General features: G+C 37.4%; 1 protein-coding gene across 1 annotated transcript in view; it reads left to right on the top strand.

Moving 5' to 3' along the window:
• Nucleotides 1–6,598: 6,598 nt before the first annotated feature.
• EDNRA (endothelin receptor type A) overlaps nucleotides 6,599–23,446 on the top strand; it is a 30,378-nt gene continuing 13,530 nt past the window's right edge. The window contains exons 1-2 of the mRNA XM_010576058.1: nucleotides 6,599–7,080; nucleotides 19,929–20,056. Of these exons, the coding sequence (XP_010574360.1) occupies nucleotides 6,679–7,080; nucleotides 19,929–20,056 (530 nt within the window). The 5' untranslated portion in view covers nucleotides 6,599–6,678. The remainder of the gene's footprint in view (nucleotides 7,081–19,928; nucleotides 20,057–23,446) is intronic.

The raw sequence follows: 23,446 nt of genomic DNA on the forward strand, positions 1-23,446 counted from the left end.
AAGATACTCTTGCCAGAAAGAGGATTTATTTGTGTTGAGCACATAAAGAGAGTTACAGATACACCACTACTAGACATACAACTTAAATAAAGCAGCTTCTGGGAAACAGAAATGTTATGTGATAGAAGCAACTAAATAGTTCAATGATCACTGGAAATAATGGGCCCTGAGTTTAAATGAATTTACATTTTCTGGTAGGTACTCTTTTTAACTGAATTATTCTAAAGCCACTGCATAAGTGCATCTCTTGTCGAAGAACAGAAAACCTACCCAAGATAGAAACACTGTCTATGGTTTGGATTCTTCTTTTTTTTTCAATGAGGTGCAACTTCTGACTGAGCCAGGGTTAGTAAAAGTTGAGAAACCTGCTGACCAAATATTTTTCAAATTAGCATGTTTCTGTGAAAAGTTTTGGATTTTCTGAGTTCCTTTTTATTTAAAAAATACAAAGCAAAATTATTCACTAGGTCTACGTATTGAATTCAAACTGAAACAGTTATCCAGTATTTTAACCAAAGTATCTAGGTTCATTTTTCCAAATTATCCAAGTGGCTCCTAACATAATATTTTGTATTGTTTCTTGAGGGGAAAAAAATTATAACAGAAATCAAGTGGAAGAAAGCAAACTGATTAGATATTTACATACTTTGCTATTAATAACTCTTCTGATTTTCTGAAAATGCTACAGATTATAAACACATCAAATGACTGCTTATGAAAATACCAATTATAGACAATCTCTGGTTTTGATTTTGGTCTTTTGAATCCCGGGAATGCAATTTAGGACTCCATGAGCTGATGAACATATGTTCCTATTTCATACCAAATCTGAGAGGATGAGTGGCTTAACAGGTAGTACATTTGCTAAACATTCATTTCAATCAAATAAAATCAACTGCTCCAAACATAACTAAAGATCCTTTTTTATTGCCTCTGAGGTAGCTGTATAAAAGGCATTGTAGCTTTGGTTTCATTAGGCTAGTGACACTTGCATTAAAGTATTCCTTTCTAATACCTGAAGGCTTCAGGAAAATTAATAGCTTTAAAAAAGTTGAGAGTCTTCTTGATGCATGACTTCAGCTGTAAAACACAGGTATCCTTAAAACTGAAGTATAATGGGTTATTTTGTAATGAGACTAATATATTACCCTTACTCTGAATCTTTGAAGTTGTGCAAGACAAGCTAAGTAGTTTGTTGAAGACACAAAACAGAAGAGGTCAGAGGAAACACTTTCACTGTGGTGAATCTGGAAGAGAGAGTCCTCGGTCAAGAACTCTTCCATAAAAGAATGCATGCACAGGAGAGCAGTCCTACAATGATGGTGAAAGCATCTCTAGTAACTGAAAATATCTTGGTGTAAAGAACTGTATTTTATCACTTTTCTTAGTAGCTGAGGTCAACTGCATTTGCAACTGCAGGTTTTGGATAATTCATACATAACTTCCTTTTTCCCTGTTACTTTCCTGAACACAGTAAAAAAAACCTAGCAGGAACAATTAAATATAACTTCTGAATTTAACTTAGTTTAAGACGAGAATTCAACTCAGTTTTAGACACCTGAAGATTAAAGACAGAACAAAGATCCAACTAATAAATAAACAACAATCATAATAACAAAGAACACAGAACTGAGCAATTCAGTAATTTCTAATAATTAATACTACTTATGTGGGTTGGCAATAATAGAAGCATTCACAGTGGTAATAAAGAGCTCTCTTTTTTCTTATTTTGAAATAGATCTTTAACAGCATTAGTAAATTTGATTATTTCATTTAATAGTAAACACAGTTATGCATGGCAGTTTCTGAATATATGATGTAAACCTTCCAAATTAATGGAATTAGGAATTGGAAGGTCAAACGTGTGTTTGAATGAGATCAGAAATATAAATTTCTTTTTTTTTTTAACAGCTCTAGTTGTTTAGACACAAAGGTCAAATGGTCCTAGGAAAGGAATAGGGTGTTAAGAACATTTAGAGAACATATAAGAGATTTAAGAATTGCATTTGATAAAGCACTCCGTAAAGTGCGCATGATCTTTAAGTACACCCTTTCTAGCTCTTCAATAGTTTTTCCAACACGTTATGATACTGATGATTCTTGACAAGGTACATCATCTATGACCAAATTGTAAAGAATTTAAAATAACTTTTACTAATATATGGACAGTTTAGTGGCTTATCAGCATTTATTCAGCTTCAGGGCAACTTGAGATTTTGAATTAAACTTTTCTACCTGATTTGCAAACAGTAGGCTTCTTGTGATTCTCAGCCTGAACACTAATGTTCCTTCAAAGATTGTGTGTTTTGACACATCATTTAACTGAGATGATTTTCTAGAAGAAATAAAGTATTGCCATTCCAGTCGATCCAGATGCTGGTTTTTCCTGTTCAAGATTTATGAGATGATTTAAAATAATGTCTACAGAAACATTCTTTTAACTATGCAAAACTCATAAAGTTCAAAGCAATTTCTTACATAATTTAGTGCCAGATATTTCAATTCTGCAGGCCACTAGCATCACATTTTCTATTGTTCTTTTCAGTCTGTTTTTATTCTTTTAGGACCACGTATTTTTATATCATATTTAGGAAGACTGCCTTTTTGTATTCAAAAGAAACCCATATGTGTTTAGAAAATAACTTCTGTGGTACGGCCAGACGGAAACTTGCCATGAAATGAGGATCCTGAAATGATTCAACAAGGGACTCAACATTTCTTGAACTTGCTAGCATGAAGGGATTTTGAAACTGTTTCCAGTACAAGCTGCTGCCTATGATACTGGTATTTTTTCATCATGAGAAAAGGTTAGCTATAAGAGAACTTCCCACTTCTTCTGTGCAAGTTGTTACGTACCGCTCCCTTGACAGAACATTATTAGGAAACACAGGAATGCCAGAAAATGTTACACTTTTATTATCTTCGTAAATGCATTTTTGGTCTTGAAAACTAAGAGGTATTATTAGCAAGGTGTGTCCTGGATGGACCACAGAAATTTTCACGCAGGAGCAGTCACTGTTTTCAGATCCAGCATTTCTTAAGCTCTTACACATCGAGTTTTACTGATTGTCTTGGAACCATATTACAATCCTGGCCAAAGCCGGGGAAGAAGCAAAGCAAAAGCTGTATATTTCATGAGGAGATGGGGTTTTTTTCTTCCCCTGCTCTGCTCAGGGCTCCTATGTCCTCTGGTTCGATCCGACACCCAGCCTTTCCGAGACCCCTGTGTGCTATGAGCAGGCAGCTGCAGTAGTGGATTCCCAAGGCTGCTGCTTAGACGAGTCCAGCAAAGTAGTTGGGCTCAATTTCGGCGAGGAAACGGTTAAAGAGCTCAGTGTTCCCCTGTGCCCGGGAGGCAGCCTTTGTGTTTAACGTTGGCAGGGGCTCAGTTTGGGCTGGAGGTTTGTTTTAATTGGGGGAGGGGGCAGAAGAGAGGGGACGCTCTGACTTCTGCAGTCCGTCTCTTTCTTTTACTGCTTGAGGGGAGGTGGAGATTTGCAATCCCACCCAGTCAGAGGCAGGCGGGAGGATCTGGTAAGACTATCCCAGGAAAAGCCACTCGGAGGCAATTCTCGGCAGCCGCGGCGGCAGCCCCAGCATGAGCCGGAGCCGGAGCCGCAGCCGGAGCCGGAGCCGCAGCCGGAGCCCGGCGGAGGAGGAGGCGGCACGGCGGGGGTGAGTGCGCGGTCCGCTGCCGGCGGAGCCGGGCCGGAGCCCCTGCCCGTTCCCGGGGAGAGCACGGCCCACAGCCGCGGGACACTTTCAGCACTTCTCGATACCGCTCCCGATAACGATTAGGCGACGGCGGTGCACCCTGTGTGTGTGTTTGTGTGCGCGGGTGGGGGGGAGAGAGAGGGAGGGAGGGAGGGAGAGAACAAGAGACAGGCACAAGGCAGCTTGGGATATCGGCTATTAAATAAAGTTTAACAATACATAGACCTTGTCGGATGCTCTGCGTAGGCTGCAGGGGAGGTAGGACTAATGAGTTGCCAAGCGCCCGTTGGAATTGATCTTTTGCTAGTGTTACAAGCAGGGGATGTTTTCTTTCGTGTTAGAGGAAGAAATACACGGCAAACACCCCAAGAGCAAAGCGCGCTCGCTGTCCGTGCTGCAGCCGGAGACGACCGAGAGAAATTCGTCTTGTCGGCAGTATTGCCTTCAGCCCTGGTGAAGTTTATTTGCTCCGGTTGACATCTCAGCTGCCTTTTGGGCAGGTTAACCACTGTTAACGTTTTAGCTCGTCTTTAATACTTCGAACAATGTCATTTCCAGTAGTATGGTCCCTCCTTGCGAATCTCGGCATGGGAATTTTTAGGGCGTGATAGCCCAGGCGAGTTAGGAGTTTTGCTCTCCGCATCTGCGGCTCCTTCTGCGGTGCTGCAGGGGCAGAGGCGCAGCACATGCATGTGCCCTCCAGATTAACACAGTCACCTCCCACGCTCCAGGTATTCACATTACACGTGAAGGAGAATACTAGATTATGTTCTTACGAAAAGTTATTACGGATGCTAGTATGTTACTTATATGAGGCAGCAAACATGTTCTATTCTGTAACAATGGACATACTTTGAAAATACACACAGAGGAATGAAGGGCTGTGCGGAATCCGTAAGAAAATAGCCTTTGAAATCATTATATTAGAATTTTTCTAGTTTTCCCTCATAATGAAATGTTTCTTCTGGGAGAGGGAAGAGAGAGATGGTAATTGGCAGTTTTGTTCCTAGCTTTGCATGCTGGCTGCCTGATTGTCATGCTACCACCGTGTTCATATAATAGATATATCAACTTTTCACAAGACAACATCATTAAATAAGGAGGATACTAATATAACCACTAAAGAATAGGGCTGTGGGTTCTGTTCATAACTGTATCACATTTACTTGGGCAAGTATGAACTTGGGAAAGTAATTTAAATCAGTGATTCAGTTTTTCCATTTGTAAATTGGGGAAACATAGTCATAGTAAGTAATAAAAGTACTCATACTTGCCTGAAAAGAGTTACAGTCAAATACTTCTGTTGTTTCTGATGTGATTTAGAAACCTAATGCGAAAGCATTTACATCATGCAAACTGTTGCTAACTGCCCTGAGATACAGTCATAACCAGCATTCAATAAAGAAGGATTTACTATTTAGTATATGAAACTTTAAAATTGAGTGCATAGGAGCTCATGGTTGGTCAGATCCTCGTCTCAAATACACCAATATAAAAGACTGTAAATGTGGATCCCTGGTCTGTGAGGGATAGCACTCTACATGCCAGAGAGGAATACTCAGGTTAACATTACCTTTGCTGCTGTGTATAGGCGCACACCCACTGCTACAGACCACACACAACAGAAGAGGGTAATAGTAGTAAATATTTATACTGTGGCTGCCTCCAGAAGTCCTATCAGTAAATTGTCTCCCACATTCTTTCTCTGGTAAATTTCTGACTTAATAGCCCCATAGGGAATGAAATTAGGATTAATTTATTTAAAAGGATCCTCCCAAACCCTTCATGTGAGTCTCTAGAAATCAGAAAGTTATAAATACTTTACTTTCTACTCTTCTTTTGGCAACACTGCAGAGCACTTAGTCTTGTTTTGCAGATATGAGCCATGTAAAGAAATCTTTATCGTAAATTAACTGAGGCTTCAAGGAAATGAACTTGAATGGCCTCCTTGGTTTCACTGGAGGTGTAGTATCTATACCTCCTGTGGCAGGGAGCCAGCTCTGGTGGTTACACATAGGCAGTCATACTGGGACAGAATGCTATGGTGCTTCCTTTCCTATCTGGAAATGTCATGAATTGTTGCTTAGAATACTAACCTAAGTAGTTTTGATCTTGAAAAGAGCTTAAATTTTTATAATTGGCTTCACTGTGGATAAGTACTGAACATGAGTTGCAATGCCATTCAGGAACCAAACGACACATCAAGTTTGAAGGGCTTTTCCTGGCCAGAGGTCTGCCCTGAGACTATAATAAAGTCTTCCTCCTAATATTGAGGGACTTTGCATCTGGTCCAAAATCTGATTTGAAATACATGTATTTTCAGTCTTCATTTGAAATCCAGGTAATTAGAAAGTCCGAGAAAGATAATATAAATCCTCATTGTTGCTATATATAAAAAATATTCAGGAAATTAATAAATTTACTACCTTTAATTATTAATGCAGTGCTGTTACCTTTTTCAAAGAAAAAAAAAATAACCTTTTATTTTAGCTAAAATATCATTTAGCAGTCTCCAAAGCCTCTCTCTGCTGGTTTACTTTTCTTGCAAGACTATATTTTAAAACAGAACTTAATCTACGGTATTTTTCCTGTTCATACACAAATTCTGTCTCAAACGAACAGGGTTTTGTGGGATGTCATTTGTATAAGCCATCAATTACTTATGGAATTTTTTTGTGTGTTTGCCTTTTGTCAGACAGTTAATGTGGGTAATCTAGATTTCAGAGTAGCACAGTGATTCTAAACAGGTATTTATACATATGTGCTGTAGAGACAGTACATTCAAATACCCTTCCTAAGTGAGAAACGGGGTGTGTTAGTCTACCTGTCATATTGATTCTGTGTTTCTTTCTTCTTTTTTGTTTTTGCTTACTGTTTCTCCCTGCAGGTGAAGAATTGAGAATTATCTCACTGAAATACTGAAAAACCCCTGTCTCACTGAATTTCCTCTTTGGGGACTTCAGGATGGAAGCCTCGTGTTTAAGAGTTTGCTTGCTGCTGATGATTGCAGGATTTGTCCTCAGTGACAGCTCTGACAGATATGCTGCCAATCGGAGTGACTTGGGAAACTACTTTTCCACTTTCTCAGGGATCGAATCCAGCATACTCCTCACCACCAGACAGCCCCTGGTGTCCAACCAAACTGTCAAATGCTCCCAGCAGACTAAGATTGCTGAAACTTTTAAATACATTAACACGGTGGTATCTTGTGCTATTTTCATCGTTGGAATGGTTGGGAATGCAACTCTGCTGAGGATCATTTACCAGAACAAGTGTATGAGGAATGGCCCAAATGCACTGATAGCCAGTCTGGCACTAGGAGACCTTATCTATATTGTCATTGATATTCCTATCATTGTGTACAAGGTAGGAGGCAACAACAATACATTCTAATTGCAGTTTCCTTACAAGTATGCTGTCTGTTCTCTACGGTTACTCCTTTGTCTAAGTAGTGCTCTTTTTTCAATGAATAGTCTGCTTAAGATAAAATGCAACTCCTTTTTGTCCTACAACAAAACCCTTGCTCTCAGGTCTCATCTCCATAAAGAAAAAGTGCATCTCCTTTCAAAGATGCTATAGGTTATCATTTGGTTAGCTCTTAACCAAAGCGTGGCCTTGGGCATTTTACAGGAACCCTTCATTTATTACAGCTACTATAGCTAGCAAAAGAATTTATGAGGGAAGACTTTTTATAAAGTGTTCTCCTCCTTGATGGACTTACAGCATTGGACTAGTTGCTATTTTTGGAATATCCTATCCTTACTTTATGTTTTTACAGAAAATACTCTCTGTGATCTGCAGGCTTCATGTTATGACTTTGCGGAGAGAGATTACGTCAATTAAGTTGAGGGTTAAGGTTTTAATTTAATATTAATTAATAGCAGATTCTCAAAATTATTCCAGAGTTAGTAAAATTAATTATATCACAGAACATTTTTGAAATGTTAGTTTCATCTGCAATTCTCAAAGTATAGAAAGTATCCTCAGCAATTCTTTAATCTGGTATAAAGTTATCCTGCCCCACTTTTTTATTTTCCATTTTAATTAAACAAAGCCATAAAGCAGTGCTTTTTCTGATGTAATATGTGTTTACTAATGTAACTTGCACGATTCCAGGACAGGCTTGAATGAACAGAACTGAGTTCTTTTTTAATATATCTTGCTGATATTAACTTATCTTAGAAAATCATCAAAGAATTTTGTAAGCTTCTGTCTACATCTTTATGGATTGTATACAGGTGCATAGCTGATAGGGTATTATAATTTTTCTTTCTTTTCTCAGTAAAAAATTAACGTGTTTCTGTCAGTAAATAAAACACTAAGTAATATAATGAAAAAAACCCATTCCTCATAATTTTGGCCCTTAAAGATTCTAGAGACTTTAGTTTTATTTACATGTGTTTTAAACAAAACATTTTAATCCATAACTTTATAATAACTAGTGTCCTATGGTTTCAAATTGGATTTTAAAATTAAAGAGACAGTGAATCGAAAAGATGTGGTTTGTATCTATAGAACCTTTGACATCATAACTATTGAGCTCCGTTATAAGGCAGGTATTGATAGGACAAGATCATAAAAATTTGAATTCATTAATGGATTAAAAATATGTATATGTGCATACATTACATTTGTACAGAGGCATATTATCTATGGTAGAATGCGGTACCTGGTTCTGATCTTCCAGCAGTATAAATTACAGATAAGTCTTTTAACTTTATCTGGTTTTAATAGAATATGAATTTGAAACTAGGATAAAGACTGTTAATAATAATGCATGTGATTTAATGGAAATACTAATTTCCACTTTTAAATATTCCACCTGGAAAATTAAATTATCAACTTGTTGATAAAATAGCAGTTATCTGTAGAGTATTTTGGATTAACAAACTGATGAGAAAGATTAGCCTCTGTCTGATTTGAGATTCACCTGTCTTCCACAGCTGTGTGGATGCCTAATGGGACATGGATTTGGGGTTCTGCATGTTTTCATTATTTTTAGCAAACAGGACTTGTAGCCTGGACTGCATCTCCCATGATGCATTACAGTTGCCTCCCTGCTAAATTATCCTGATGTCTTTATGGATAATTGCTAAGGCAGTGTTCTTACTTCTCGTGGTATTTCTGATAGAAATGTTAAAGAAAAATGGCATGTGTTTTTTTCAGACCTGAGTTTGGGAAAGAACAGGTATTTTTATTACACATTTTTTCTAACCTTTCAAGAGTTCTGCTGCTTCTTCACAAAGAAGAATGGAAATCTGGAGTTAATTTTGCCTTTCAGAATTGCCTTTAGATGGTCTTTTGAAAATTCTTTAGAAGTTTAGTTAAAAATAACAAACAATATTTTTTACATTCCCTTTATTACTTTGCAATGCGTTTTTTCTATTAATTTTCTGACACTTCTTTGGCATTCTGTAGGTTCACTTGCCTTGCTATATCTTATACGATGAGCTGAACTGTGGTCCTGAATACCTCTGTACAAATGAAATTACCTTAGCCTATATGAAAATTTATTTCTGTACTGCAGAGAAGTATTTGATAAATAAAGGCTGTGAATGAAACTGCAGCCCATTGACATCAATGAAAGTTAATTCCCACATGTAAGAAGGCAGAATTAAAATCGCATTTACAAGTATAATTCTAGCATTTAGTAATTTTTTGAGTGCTTGAACCTCCAGAATAAATTACTTAAAAATTACCATATACAACCATCTTGTCATGTAAGGTTAGCTGCATGTATTCTGCATACAGGGAAGCATTTATAGCATTTATAAGTGAGTTCTAGTGCTTCTGATAAGAAATACTATTATTATTTTTAGTCCATTTTTCATATAAACCATTCAGTAATATGTCTGCTTACTTTAGGACCTGTTTTTAAAGTTTGTTAAATGGCATTCCTGTTTGTATCACTAGGGATCCTAAAATCTGTGGCACCGTTTAGCTCCTCTTGTTGAGTGACAGTATCAGGGTGGCCACTGGAAATATCACAGCTTGAAAGTGGAAGTGATAGTCTTTCAAGGAAGAAAATTAGCATGGTTTTATTTTTGTTTTAAAGTTTAAATTTTGAAGTAGTTCTGAACTTTATTTTAAAGATTCTTTTAGCTTCAGAGTTAGCCTCATGTTGAATCATGTATTAGTACCCTATAAAAACAAATGGTGTCGAACACTTAATACCTTATAGGTCAGATCTTCATTTTTAGGAGGACAAAACAGCTCTGAAATCAGAATTAGAGTAAACAAGCATTCATCTGCATATTAAAATAACCAATAGTACAGTATTAGGATGGCCACACTGTATAGAAAAAAATGGGTAATTCTATGTAATTATAATGTAATATCAGAAATGGGTATAATCACTTTCCTGAAACATAAGGTAGCCTTAACTATTTTGAAAATACTTTCAAAAGAGAAGTAGGTAATGTTACTGATATTCAAATCCATTGTACAAATCATTAGAAAGAAGCAGCTGTAAGAGTATAGTAATTGAAAATGTAAGGTCCCAGGAGAATTGAGTCCATCATTCTGTTATGCATTTACACAATTAAAAAAGATGTGATGCCGGATGGTGGGGGGGGGAAGAAATTATGTAATTTATGTCAGATAAAGATATGGTCACAGGTGTTTGACATTTTTATCCTTTCTTCACAGTACAGTAGGTTCAAAAATTCCCCCTTACTTTCTCCAATTACTGTAACTATATAGTAGATTCCCCTTAGCAATTTGTTAAATGGATTGAGATGTGAGTAATATTCACTAGCCTCCTTTGAAGATATTCTGTATGTATTAAAGCCCCATTACACTTAATTACTGCTAGTATATCCACTCATAGTATCAAATCAATATTAAAAATTGTAACAAATTGAGTTTTACAGGAAGGGTGTCAGTTATAAATCCAGCCTTAAGAGACCGAACTAAGACAATTTCCTTTTCAATCATGTTTGCAGCACCTGGGCCCAAATAGTTTCCTCTTTACCCAAAACACCTATCTCAAGACATTCAAGATGTCAAAGCCTAAAGCCTCCAAATCAGTAAGAATGACTTCTTTGTAGTGAAAAGAAGATTGGGAAATACAACTTTCATGTTTTCTGCTGCTGTAGAGGTAGGGTTAAGGCACCGAAGAAGAGACGGGTTTCATACCTCCTTTTCTAGCATCAGATGGCATAGCACATGTAGCTGAAAGTTGCTGCATCACCTGCATTACCCATCACTGCCATGTGTATTTGTAGCAAACAATCTAAGTTTGGATGCAATATATGAAAACTTCTTTAGAGGACTGCTTTCTATAAAGAAACTAGACAGTTTTCTGAGTCTATACACAGGCAGCAGCAGAATATCCATAGCACCGCTATTGCCTTGGCTGTGCTCAAGCTCTGGAAAGTCCTCATGGCTGCTGCTGCTGTCCCTGACTAAAGTTTAGCAGAGCAACAGCAAGAACAACAGGTGCTTTCCACAAAAAAAGCTGTCCATAGATCTTTTCTGAGCTCAGGGAGCTAGAAACACTCTAGGGCAAGACTCTCACCTTTAGAATGGCAAAATTCAGTTTTAACTGTGTGATTGTGAAGTTCTGAGCTCTCTCTGTTTCCATTTTTATGCATTTTAGATAAAAATGTTTAAATGAGTTTTATTTATCGAAAACTGACCTACATAGGATTGACATAAATTATATTGCCTTACATCTTAATATGCTTAACTCCTTAAACCGTTAGTTTATAAAAAAGTAGATGAAGCAAATGAGCCAGCTTTTAACCTGTTTCTTTAAATGTGAATAACAAAACTTTTTCCTAATTATTTTACTGGTATAAAATGAAAGACATCTACCCAGAAAACAAGCAAGAGTGTTCACTGCTCAAACAGCTTAAGAAGATGATGTTTTCTTTAATAAACTAAGCTTTTTTTTAGTAAATTGGTGTTCACGCTTACCTTAGTTGCAACAGCATCTATATCTGAGTAGTCCACCTGGAACATTAAGAATCTAAATATAAAAGGTAGCTGGCAGTAAGCAAACATCTTCAGCCATTTTGTCTTCAGTAAAGGAAGACTTAGCTGAGGTATTTCTAGTCATGGACGTTTTTCAACATCAGAGCAAATACATAAGTGTTAGACCAATCCCTTCTTAATCACAAATTATTTGGCATATCTGATTACCTTTACTGATGGAATTAATATTATACATAAGCAGGGGTGATAATTAAACACACTGGGACTGATCCTGTAAACTAATAGAGCAAGTGACATCCACAGTAGTTATAGTTTTGTGCCAAAGGAGTGTAAAGCCAAGCCCATAGCACACATAAAGTTAAGTCTACTTAGAAAAGAGACACCCCTGCCCTTTAAAAGCAAAATTTGATGTATGTGCAGTGTATATTTCTCAATGAAGTACCAACACCAGTAGGAAAGTCTGAGGCCACTAGTTTAACAACTGCATTCTGGCTTTCACTGAATTCTTATTAGTGACTCCAAGAAGCAACACACTGGTAGCCCAGTGTGATGCAGAAATCCATATAACTTGCTCAGAACATGACCTATTATTTGGGTGTATGGCTCCATGTAGTGATCATACATAAAAGAAATCTAGAGGTAGCACAGGAATTGATCGCTGGGTCCTGAAGGCAGAAGTTACCCAAAATGGAACAGGGAAGGGAAGTCCGTCAGGAATCTGTTCTCTCCATTTACAGATCACAACTTCCTAGCAGAAAGTGTTTAATGTGCATATCAAGATAGGAGTTAAGGAAGAGATTTTATATCCTAGGTCTTAGTTCAAGATCCACTCTGCCTTAAACTAATGGCTGGACTTTGGAGGGGTGGGATATATGTTCAATGCACAGGCAGCCCCTCCCTCACCTTCAATTTCACATCTGATGCCTGCCTTGCTGTTCTGTGGATTTGTAATACTGTACAGTACCTAGAGACTCTAGGTTTAACAGAATATTTTAGTATGTTCGCTCTCTTTATTTTTCAATCAGCTGAACTCTACAGATAACAAGGAATTGTTTGGATTATGCATATCCAGGGTTTACAAGTTCTGCAGTAATTTCTTAGCAATCCTGTCACTCTCTTTAGTAACACACAAAGGACAACACAGCTGGAAGAATAACAAAAGCAGTATTCTGCCCAGGGATTGAAAAAATTCTTTTCAACAAATCACCATGCACATAAGCACACCTTGCAGCTCATTTCCCTGAGGAAGAGCAGCACAGCTTGAGAAACAGTCTACCTAAAAGGATGGGAAGTTAGCCAACACCATGGAACAACAAAAAAGAAACTAATCCTACTTTGTAAACAGCAAAAATACCACAGCAGAGATGTCTAGAGTTGTTAGGAATGCTTTACCACTAAGTAGATTTTTGTAATAAATATAAACATTTTAACAAGAACGTAAATAGGATTTACTTTTTTTACCAGTTAGTTGAGACAGAATGTTCTGCTTCAAAACAGGGCATTTGTTTTCTTACCTTTCAGGATCTCTTGAAGTATAATCTATTTTATCTTGTGGAAAAACTATACATGCCCTTCCATAGCTGCCTAAGCAGGAGAAAAAGACTGTAGGCATTCATGAAATGGCATGAGACCCTCTGCTATCTCCACCTTTACTCAGATGGAGAAAGATGAGCAAAGTAGCAGAAAAAGCTGTGGTAGGGCAATTCAGAGGAAAAAATGTCTTTGATGGTTCTCATGTGTCCCCACATAACCTTTCTTCTTTCCAGAAGAAAACACAGTCAGTCTTTTACCCACCCAAAGTGGAAAGATGACGGTCTTTGGTTGTAGCAAAATTAGGAATGTATTTCCTGCAAGGAACAGCTGAAGAGATGCAGTGTACATTCTCTACCATGGCAGTACCAGGAATATAAGTATAAGGAAAAACCCAAGTGATACCAGAGTTAGCAGAAGCCCAAACTATCATGTCACCGTGATATACTCAATATTGGTCTTGTGCCCTGCGTTATAAAGGGTAGTCTTGCTCTTTGTTTTCCTCTACTTTTCCTCTGCTCACTGTCCTTCCCAAAGTTAAGGCTTTTCACTCCAGCAGCAGAAAGGGAAGGAATACCTAGAGACAGACTGTGTTCTCTCTCCTTCACCCTTACAGCTCTCCCTCTTTCCAGCAAAGTGGTGGAGCACAGCTGGCTTACATATTTGGGATGAGCAACAGTCTGTGGGTCCCAAGCAAGAAATGGATGAGGATTGTCCTGCAATGCAATTCTTTCTTGGATATATGGGTTGTAGGAAGAAGAGAAAGTCTTGAGAACATGCAGTGAATTCTTGTCCTATGAAGTTTCATGGGGACAGAAGGGTCCCAGTTGAGTCACTGAATCAAAATACCACAACAAAATACCACAAGCAGGAGACTCAATCCACCCTTCTTCCTAACTAACTAGCTTTGCAGATCAGAGCCAGGAGGAACACTTCAGTCAGAATCATCATCTTTTCTCACTTAATGCAGTCAGCTCAGTGGTATAGACCTTAGACGCTTCCATGTTCAGTCAGATTTCACCTGGATTCCAACCAAAACACCAGCTACCATACTTGGCCCATGCCTTGAAGCAGACGAGGGCATACATAATTGTAGAACACAATTTAAGAAGGAGTTTTGCCAAGAAAGCTCAATGTCTCCTAGAGGAAACTAGCCTTAAAAAACAAGGAAAAAAATACCCCAAATGTGCTGATCTGACAAAACCAGAAGAATTTCTCTTGTCTTTCATTCTGGGCTATGTTGCAAGGAAAGGAAATCACCCTGGAATACACTGGTTTTGTAACTCCTACTGCACAGTTAGGAGATGCTTGTCACATACAACTAGACATTATCTTGCTTGTTTGGTCCCTTTCTCCATTACTGCACAAATGTAACAGAAGTCATGGAATACAGAAGGTATTTCTGTTTGTCCTGCTGTAGACAGAGCAGAAACTCTGACAGCCAGGGTTGTGCCAGAGCTGTTCCATCAGTATCATTGAACACTTAAATGTCATGAAACTCAGGAGAGTATCCTGCATGGGGGTGGCATGAGGGGCAAGCTCTATCTGTACGAAACACTGTTCAGTTTCTGGGAAACAGATCTTGTCTGCCAGCACAACAATGGTCCCAAGTGGATATAGGAAGAGGAAGGCTCTAGAGCACTAGGATTAGATGAGAGCAGGAAGGGGCAGGTATGAAACCTTTGCTTTCATCCTCAGTGCCATGTGGCAGAGAGAGAGGACCTCTTGACATGTAGTTGTTGAACCAAAGCAGTTTTTATAGAGCAGCTCAGAGCTGGTTCACATGCAGCACCTAACCCAGTCCCTCTATTTTGGGCTGAGCTCCAGGGTCATCATCTGCCTGTAAACACACAGTATCAGCCCAGTATTAGATAAAGACTGTGGATGCACACGCGTATGTACTGGTGAATACTCATGTGGCTGGATTATAACATTCTCACTTTTAGACTATATATAAATTGTTTGGGATGCACAGTAAGACTTTATGTTTTGTACATCAGCTAGTATACTAATGGGGCTTAGAAAATAGCAACAGCACTAGAATAAAATCAACGGAGGGACATTTAAAAATCATTGCAAAGGAATGTTCTCAGTGCTGCTGTTTTGTTTGTTTCAAGCTGCAGCGTCAGGGCAGAGAGGCCATATAAAGCAGCAGAGAAGGGGGGATGATCAGGGAAGCTGTGGCTGTCTGGTCACTTTGCTGAGGTTTTTTAAGAGCGACAGCAGAACCTTGAAATCTTGGTTTCTGATTTCAGCGTAAAAATATGCTGTTGACGACACTCTTTTCTCGCTCAGGAATTGCACCACAGTTGAACTGTATGAAATACTCCTAAATTTCAAACTGCACAAGGGGAAAAGCACATTTCCTTTGCTGCATGTCTTATTTTGAAACCTCAGAGATTTTGTAACTGGGTTTGCAAAAGCACAATCCATTTGACCAACTCAGAGAGAACTGGGATACAAGTTGGGATAATCAGCCTGATTCCTCCTATCCTTGTGCCTTGAAAGAAAATGTAATCTGCTAAAATTTTATATTCATTTTGTTTGGATATCAAAACATACAAAAGCACTGGAAGAGCAGACCCAGTAGTCCCAGTTCTTATATCATCCCTAAGTAAATCAGGATGAATACAATTAATTTCCTGGGCCCATTTTTTTATACAAAATAAATGTGTTATTTCCCTCCGAAGTTTCTGTACCCTGCTAGGGCAGAACAGAGGGCAATGCACTTGTTTTGATGTAAAATTAGTAAAACCAAAGACAGGATCAGATTTGCCAACTAAAAATATCTACAGAAGAAAAAACTGGCACCTGATCCAAGGGGAACTAATGAATGCATAGCTGATGCGGAACGATAATTGAGTATACCCACAGAAATGATTGCAAAGTTAATCTTAAAAATCAAGTAACTTAATTCTGATCCTAGTGATTTTGATTAAAATTAACTTTAAAAGAATGTCTAATGATTTGGTACTGATGTTATTTCAATTAGTGGAAAAGTGTAAGAAACAAAAGGAATAAAATACTTTTAATCTTATAAAAAGAGAGCTTCCTGGGGTGTGGGGAAGATGTGTACATGCTGGAACCATGATAAAGCTTCCTTCTGAGGAGTAATGAGTTAGTGAACCTTTTTCAAGTACAACGCTCTTCTTTTTGAAGCTAATATTTGCCTTGTAGTAACAGAGTTTCACAGTCACTACAAAGTGCTTGTTCGTTTCTATTGCTGGGTGTACACTACAGCCACAGTCAGTGCACATAAATTAATAGGTGTCTGTCTTTTGATTGCCTTTTAAAGTGTGATCAATAATGGTAAATCAGTTTTGGGGCTCTGGTTGGCACAGGGAGTTGACAAAAGTCTGGTAGGACCTCTTTTCCCTGGCAGTGCCATTTATAATTTAGCCTTCAGACAGTGGTTCCTGAAAACTATTTTGATTTTACCCAAACCCAGACAAGAGTCTGGAGCTGAAATTCCATGTGACTACAACTGATTGGAGAATTACCACGGATTCAGATTGCCCCTTCTTCTTCCAACATTTTTTCTGCAGCCCCTACATAAACTAAAGCCTCATGCAAGAGTTCTAGGCAAGAGGCAAAAATAGGCCATGCGAACATTTGTTACAATGTTGCAAATTACCTAGGAAATAATTCTGCTGGAACTTTCAATGTATTTAATTAAGTCCATAAATACAGACAAAATCAGAGGAACTAATCAGCAGCTTGCAGGTATAATCTCATTATCTTTGTTACTGAAGGTACTAACAATAGTTAAATCACCAACCCTAGTGATCCACTCCCTGGCCTTCTGGCACAAGGGGGATTTGCTTTCACTAAATATGATTGTCCTAAACTGGAATACCACCGCAAAGGTGCTCACATTTTCTCTGCTGTGGTCTTGATGGTAAATAAGATACTCGGCTTCCTTGAAGAAGGCAAGAGTTCTCAATATGCCAGAAAACACAGCAACATACAGGAAGTAGACAAACTTGGACTGATCCTATAGCTTATGTTGAGAAATCTCATTTTAATAATCAGCTGAAGAGAAAAAATAATCCAGTAAAAAATACAATGCCTAACAGATAACCCCTTTCCTATTTAATGAGCAGTCATACACATAAGTTTGCTTCATAGTATTAGCCAACCCAGTTTGCGGAAAGTTATGAATTGCTAAAATCTGTCTTGAAATAAAAGTAATCAAATGACAATATGAATGTGGTCCTAGAGAGACATAGGCAGCGTGTAGTACCTAGCTGCTTCCAGCATTTTTGAGGTATTATTTGGGGAGAAAAAAGCACAAGTAATTTAGCATTGTGATGAATGGCTGCAAAAAAGAGGGGATGTGAAAAAGCCAGATCAGGACTGACTATAAAGAGAAGATGAATTCCTACAAATCTGGCATTCAGTGATAAACATCCTGTACTCCATAGCAAAGTGCTCTGAAAAACTCATGCTGTGAAAAAACAGAAAGGTAACTCCTACCTTAACTGAGATGAAGAGAGATGTGAATTTTAACTCCTCATAGTTAACATTTATATTGTTAAAGGTAGTGATTATTAGTATGTTTCAATTTAACAGTAATTTAAATAGAAATAAAATGTTTACTTTGAATACTGCAGTCCTGAGCTACAACCAATTTTTTTTTTTCTAATTCTGCAGACAGAATCCACCCACTCTTATTAGATGAGTGTTTTCCAGAGCCTAAGCATCTGCTGAAAAAATTTTCTAGTCCTTGTGGTTGCAAAGATAACTCTCAAAATATGAAGTGACTGTAAGCAAAGAAGTCTGCCCAAGTATAAAGATGGCCTGGCAGAACAGGTCTGCAAGAAAGTAGACTCTGAAAACAACAATTCAAATTTCTATTGATTTAATCATGTTCCAAACAGTATCATCTTTGTTCAGTTTTAACTGTAAAAATGTTAAAAATATATGATTCATAGGTTGTGTTTATTGTGGAAAGAACACAACTAATGTTTGTGTGCAGAATGCAATGGCGTCAGTCCTTGCACGTTTGTGCAGATGAAAGTATGGTTCTGTGTTCTCCCTTTTCCATTTTGCGCTCTTGCCCAGGGGCAGCTAGACAGTGGCACATCACCTATACTGTATTTATTGGAAACGCTTGTTTACAGTTTAGCTCCATCTCATGCACTTGAAAATAAAACTGTTGTGAAGTTTAAATCTATTTTAGTTCCATAAAACAGTCCCAGGTCTGGATCTGACTATCTTCAAAAATTCAGCAAAATTAGGTTTTAGAAGCTTTCAGAAGCTTGTGTTTGGCTTATAATTGTTACTTCATAGTGTATAATTTGCTGTCTTCCTCTGAAGCAAATAAAAACATCTCCAAATTTAGATGGTACCATCAAAATATTCTGTGTTCTAGCCTTTGTTCAGTAAGGCTTAATATAAATCCAATGACTGCACAGTAGTAATAATTAGTTAATTATCCAGTAAGACAATTATTATTACTGCCTTTGAAAATATGCCCCCTGTCTATATAGTGGATACAACATCAACTAGGATGTTGACAAAGTTACACATCTGGCTCAAACACTTGATATTTTCATTTCAAATCTAATGTTCTCTGTTACACAACCACTTTAACAGAAGTTGGTAAGAGCATAAGAACTGCTGGTCTACATCACACAAAGAACTCGTCTTACCTCTTATTAAGTATCCTACCCCTGGCAAAGGCTCAGTAGCAGAGGCTTAGGGAAGAAGATTAAAAAAACGGTAGCGCAAGAGTGACACCTCCCCTTCTGGAGAAGGTTTAGTGACTTCATTTTTCAAAAGAGCTATTCATGGCAACTGTAAGATTCCTTTCTTGAATGGAATCAGCTAAGTTAGAGCTCAGTAGTTTGTATGGACTTCATAATTTTTCACTTATTGCATTTACCTACATTTAATGTAATCTGCCATTTTACTGCCAGGCACCCAGTAAAGGGAGATCTTCTGTGATTCTGCAGTCACTTGTAGATTTGACTATCCTGAATAATAGCCTGTATTTTGTATGTATACTTGTTCAATGCTTTAACAGTTACAGCTAGAAAGATTACTGTTTACATGCTAATTATTCACAACTATTCACATGAATCAATGTATTCATATTTGTTATATAAATGCCTCCTTGGAAATACTAATCTAAACCCCAGCCACTCATTCACATCTTTCCAAATGGGTGCTTTTCTTTTGCCTTGTAGTACAGCCCACATGTATGTAAGATGTTAATCCTTTAAAACATAATATGGAACAAATTATGTATGTACAATATTTTCTCCACATGCTTAAGAATCTGGCAGTGAATACTGTCATGAGTTACATAGTGGTACATTTACAATGACAAGAATCTACTTGCGTGCAGCATGAGAATTTGGCTCTGAGGTACTTCATTAAGAACTGCGAGTTACGCTTTGACTGCTTGGTTCTGGGACATGGTAATTGCAACCATTTACGACAGGGCTGAGTTAGATTTTCATTACTCAGTACTGGTGGCCGAAGCACAATAATAAAAACTCTTTTAACAATGCAAGTTGCTATTACAACAGTACAAGGTCGACACCTGAGTTCAAACTTTCACCCCCTGTGCTTCTATAGCAGCAGTTACTTCTCAGGTTCACTCAGTACTAAGGATATTCTTGAGGTATGGAGAATTCAAGGTTACAATGGCTGTGTCTAAGACAAGAAATAATTACAATTGTTACATAATTGGTAAGTTACTGTTTAAATATTCTGATTATTTCATATCTTCTCTTTAGCTCCTTGCTCAGAAGTGGCCTTTTGGAGATTCTGAATTTGGACAATTTCTTTGCAAATTCCTTCCCTTTATACAGAAGGCATCAGTGGGAATCACAGTCCTTAACCTCTGTGCCCTTAGTGTGGACAGGTACAGTATGTTTTACTCTTTTGATAGACACTGTTCTTGCCCTTGCAGTTTTCCTAAAACTGGGAGGACTCAGTATGGTCTTCTTAGCAGGCAGACCACAGTATAGATGTAACTTACATTCTGGTTTTTGATATCCTGACTATAACAAAGCACCACATCTGTGGCTCAAAGTATAATATGAAGCCATTGGACTAATTAAATTTAGAGGTTTTTTTAAAGGTATTTAAAAGCTCTAATAAAGCATTCTTTCAATTTCCTTTACCAAACAATAATTTATCAGGATTTGACTCAGTATTCAGACTTCTTTCTTTCATATGACTTCATGTTTGTCTTGTATTTGAACAGGATCATAATCTTTAGTCTTAAAAACAATTTTTTCAACTCACTGCCTATGGACCATAATTACAGCATTTATTTTGATAACTTTTATAACTAATCGAGTTTTATTGAAAAACATGTTGGAAACTTGCATTGATAGTTTGGAAATTAATGCCTCTGCTAAAAGTGCTTGGGAAGATACATAAACTTTTTGATAGAACAACAGCTAAGATGCTTTTGAACATTATTCTTTATGCTTTTTCTCTTCATACATATAAGGCAATAGCAGATGAAGACTTGACTTGTGAAAAAGCTATTTTTATTGGTCTTGAGTTTACTTGATCATGTTCTCATCCAAAATATCAGTAATTCTGATACAGTAAATATTGATAAATAAAATACATTATGGGTATTAGTACAGCAATGCAAAGGTAAAAGAAACTTTAAAATTAATCCGGGTTTGTTTTTACATAAAAAGTTGATGTACAAGGTTTGCAAAGGATGGGTAACTTAGTAGTATCTGTAGCTGAAATACAGTTCCTTATTGCATAAGTAACTCATTAGCTGAAGCCAGAAACAAAAAAAAATGTAATATAGGCAAGTGTTCTATTTCCATTTTTGAGTCTGACAACTATAAAAAGAATTCTGTTTCTCAAACAATATCTGCCCAGCATAAAATACAATCCCATGGACTGCTCTAAGGAATAAATCATATATCAAGCACATATGAAACAGTTTGTTAGGTAAGTCCTGACCAATGCAGTTTCACTAGATTTAGTCCTACTGTTACATGCACTTTCATAAATTGGAAGTAAGTCAGCTGAAGCTACCACTTTATATATGCATATATATATTTTTACAAGCACTGATTTGCTAATCCTCACAACAACCAAATGCTGTTTCCATTTGAGTATAAAGTCTTGTATGGGATCAGGCTCAGACTATTTAATTTCCTCCCTCAGTTTGCACAGTTTGCCAAGGACATATTCTCTATCATCTGGTGCTACTCTAGTAAATGGTTGCAGAGAATGTGTGTTAGAAAACAGATGTGTACAGCCAGATTCTGATATTGGCTAACATGAAGTATATCTAGGTTAAATCAACATAAAATCAGGATCAGAGAGCACCTTCAACAAGTTAGGTCAGGTGCTGAAAGTAGCATAGTCACATTAATACAAAATTCCACATCACCTACTGTTTGCTTTTTAGTATGAAAAATGAGTAAATACGGAATTGTGTGCTGTCACAGCTGGACTGTTTCTGATCTACAGGCAAGTTATTTTTTTCTTTAAAAAGCTCCTGAAAACTGTCTCATTGATAGTTATTTTGGGTGTCTGTATATAGAATTCCTTTCTACGAGGTTGAAAAAGATAGAGTCAATTGGTATAATGAATTCAAAGCTCCATAGCTTTGATAATTGTTGACTCCTGTCCTTCTTGCAGACTACAGCCTAATTTAGAACAAGATATTTTTTTTTCCTACAAGGACTGTTTTCTGTGCTAACTACACCCTACGGTGAAACTCCAGTCATTACTACTACCCCTCACACAAAAGCGACTTGCACTGGCAGTGTCTTAAGGTTTAACTGTGCATGCCCAAGGGGAACAATGTCCACTCACAGGTGGAGAGGGTTTTAAGAGGCTGACAGAAAACACCAAACCAGCCATTCACCCTTCAGAGGAAGCTCACATTTGTTTCAGATGCTTCTCAGGCATTTTTAAATGCTAGGTCATGATGGTGAGGGTAGTCTGACTCTTTCTCTAAACAGTGTCTGACTGTGACTAAGAGGAAGGATATTTCCCTTCCTGAGCTTTTACTCTTACATATGTCTCAGGCATAATGATTTTGATGAAGAAATGGTTTTAAGAAGAAGAGTGAAGATATGGATCTCATTAATATGTATACACCCTCTTCTTGCCTCTGCATACCAAATTGTATAGAACAGTAATCTCAGGGTAGGTAGGTACTTTCATTTGGCCTAACCTCCAGTAAGTGTATTAGGTAAGTCAAGATTTTACCACTAAAACAAAGCTCCAAGAGCTTTATTTTATTAAGAGCTTTGCAATCAACATACATACTGCTGGCTATCTTTAAAATGAAGAACAGCTGTGATCTTTCACAACAAAGAGGAATAGATTGATATCAGCAACAGTAGTAGTGTCATTTAGGAACTGTTCTGGCACTAATCTTGACAGTGACTGCTTCTTACATCCTTGATAAAGTCTCTTATCTTTTCTGTATTGCTTTTCCTTCTTATAAAGGGCCGATGATACTTGAGGACAGAAATATGTTATACTAGTGGGCCATTTCAACAACTAATTTTCTAATGCAGTCAAAAGAAACAGGGAAACAAAAGTACCTACTCTGTAAGACAGCAAGCATACGGGACCAAGAGTTCACAGACAAGCTATAGCCCATAATTTAATTTTCATATACTCCTTGATTTCATTTCATAAGGCCTACAATACATTTTCTTTTTTAATTCTGATTAGATACCACTATGGTAAAATTAATCCAAATTGTTCCAAAAACTAATGTGAGCCACAGCAAAAAACACAACCATGCTGCATTAATGAGATCAATACTGGAAGGCTAACTAGATTTCTAGAATTATTCTTTACCAAAGAACAATGAAATCATGGAGAGGGCATAGAAAAGCATCAAAAATGATTCAGTGGCCTTACAGATCTCAATTTGTTGCTTATCAAAAATGATACTTAAGGAGCCACTTAAACATAATATCCAAGTACTGAAATACAGATGATGTATCAGATATCCATGGGGTCTTCAGCTTAGCAAAGAAAGATATAATAAGAACCTATAGAACAAGGTTTCAGCCAGACAGATTCCAAATTAAAATAAGGTACACATTTTAACAAGGAGGGTGATTAACTACAAGAAGAAACCACCCGGGAAAGGCGAAGGTGTCCTGTTCTTAATATTCTCAGATCAAGACAGGATGTCCTTCTGAAAGAAATGCTTTAAGCAAGTTATAACTAGATAGGAGTGCAAAATATTTAATTGTATATATGTATACTTCATGATGTAATGATCCCTTGTCCTTAAATACTG

Source organism: Haliaeetus leucocephalus, unplaced genomic scaffold (genome assembly GCF_000737465.1).
Source record: "Haliaeetus leucocephalus isolate CR32 unplaced genomic scaffold, Haliaeetus_leucocephalus-4.0 Scaffold21, whole genome shotgun sequence".
NCBI classification, from domain to species: Eukaryota; Metazoa; Chordata; class Aves; order Accipitriformes; family Accipitridae; genus Haliaeetus; species Haliaeetus leucocephalus.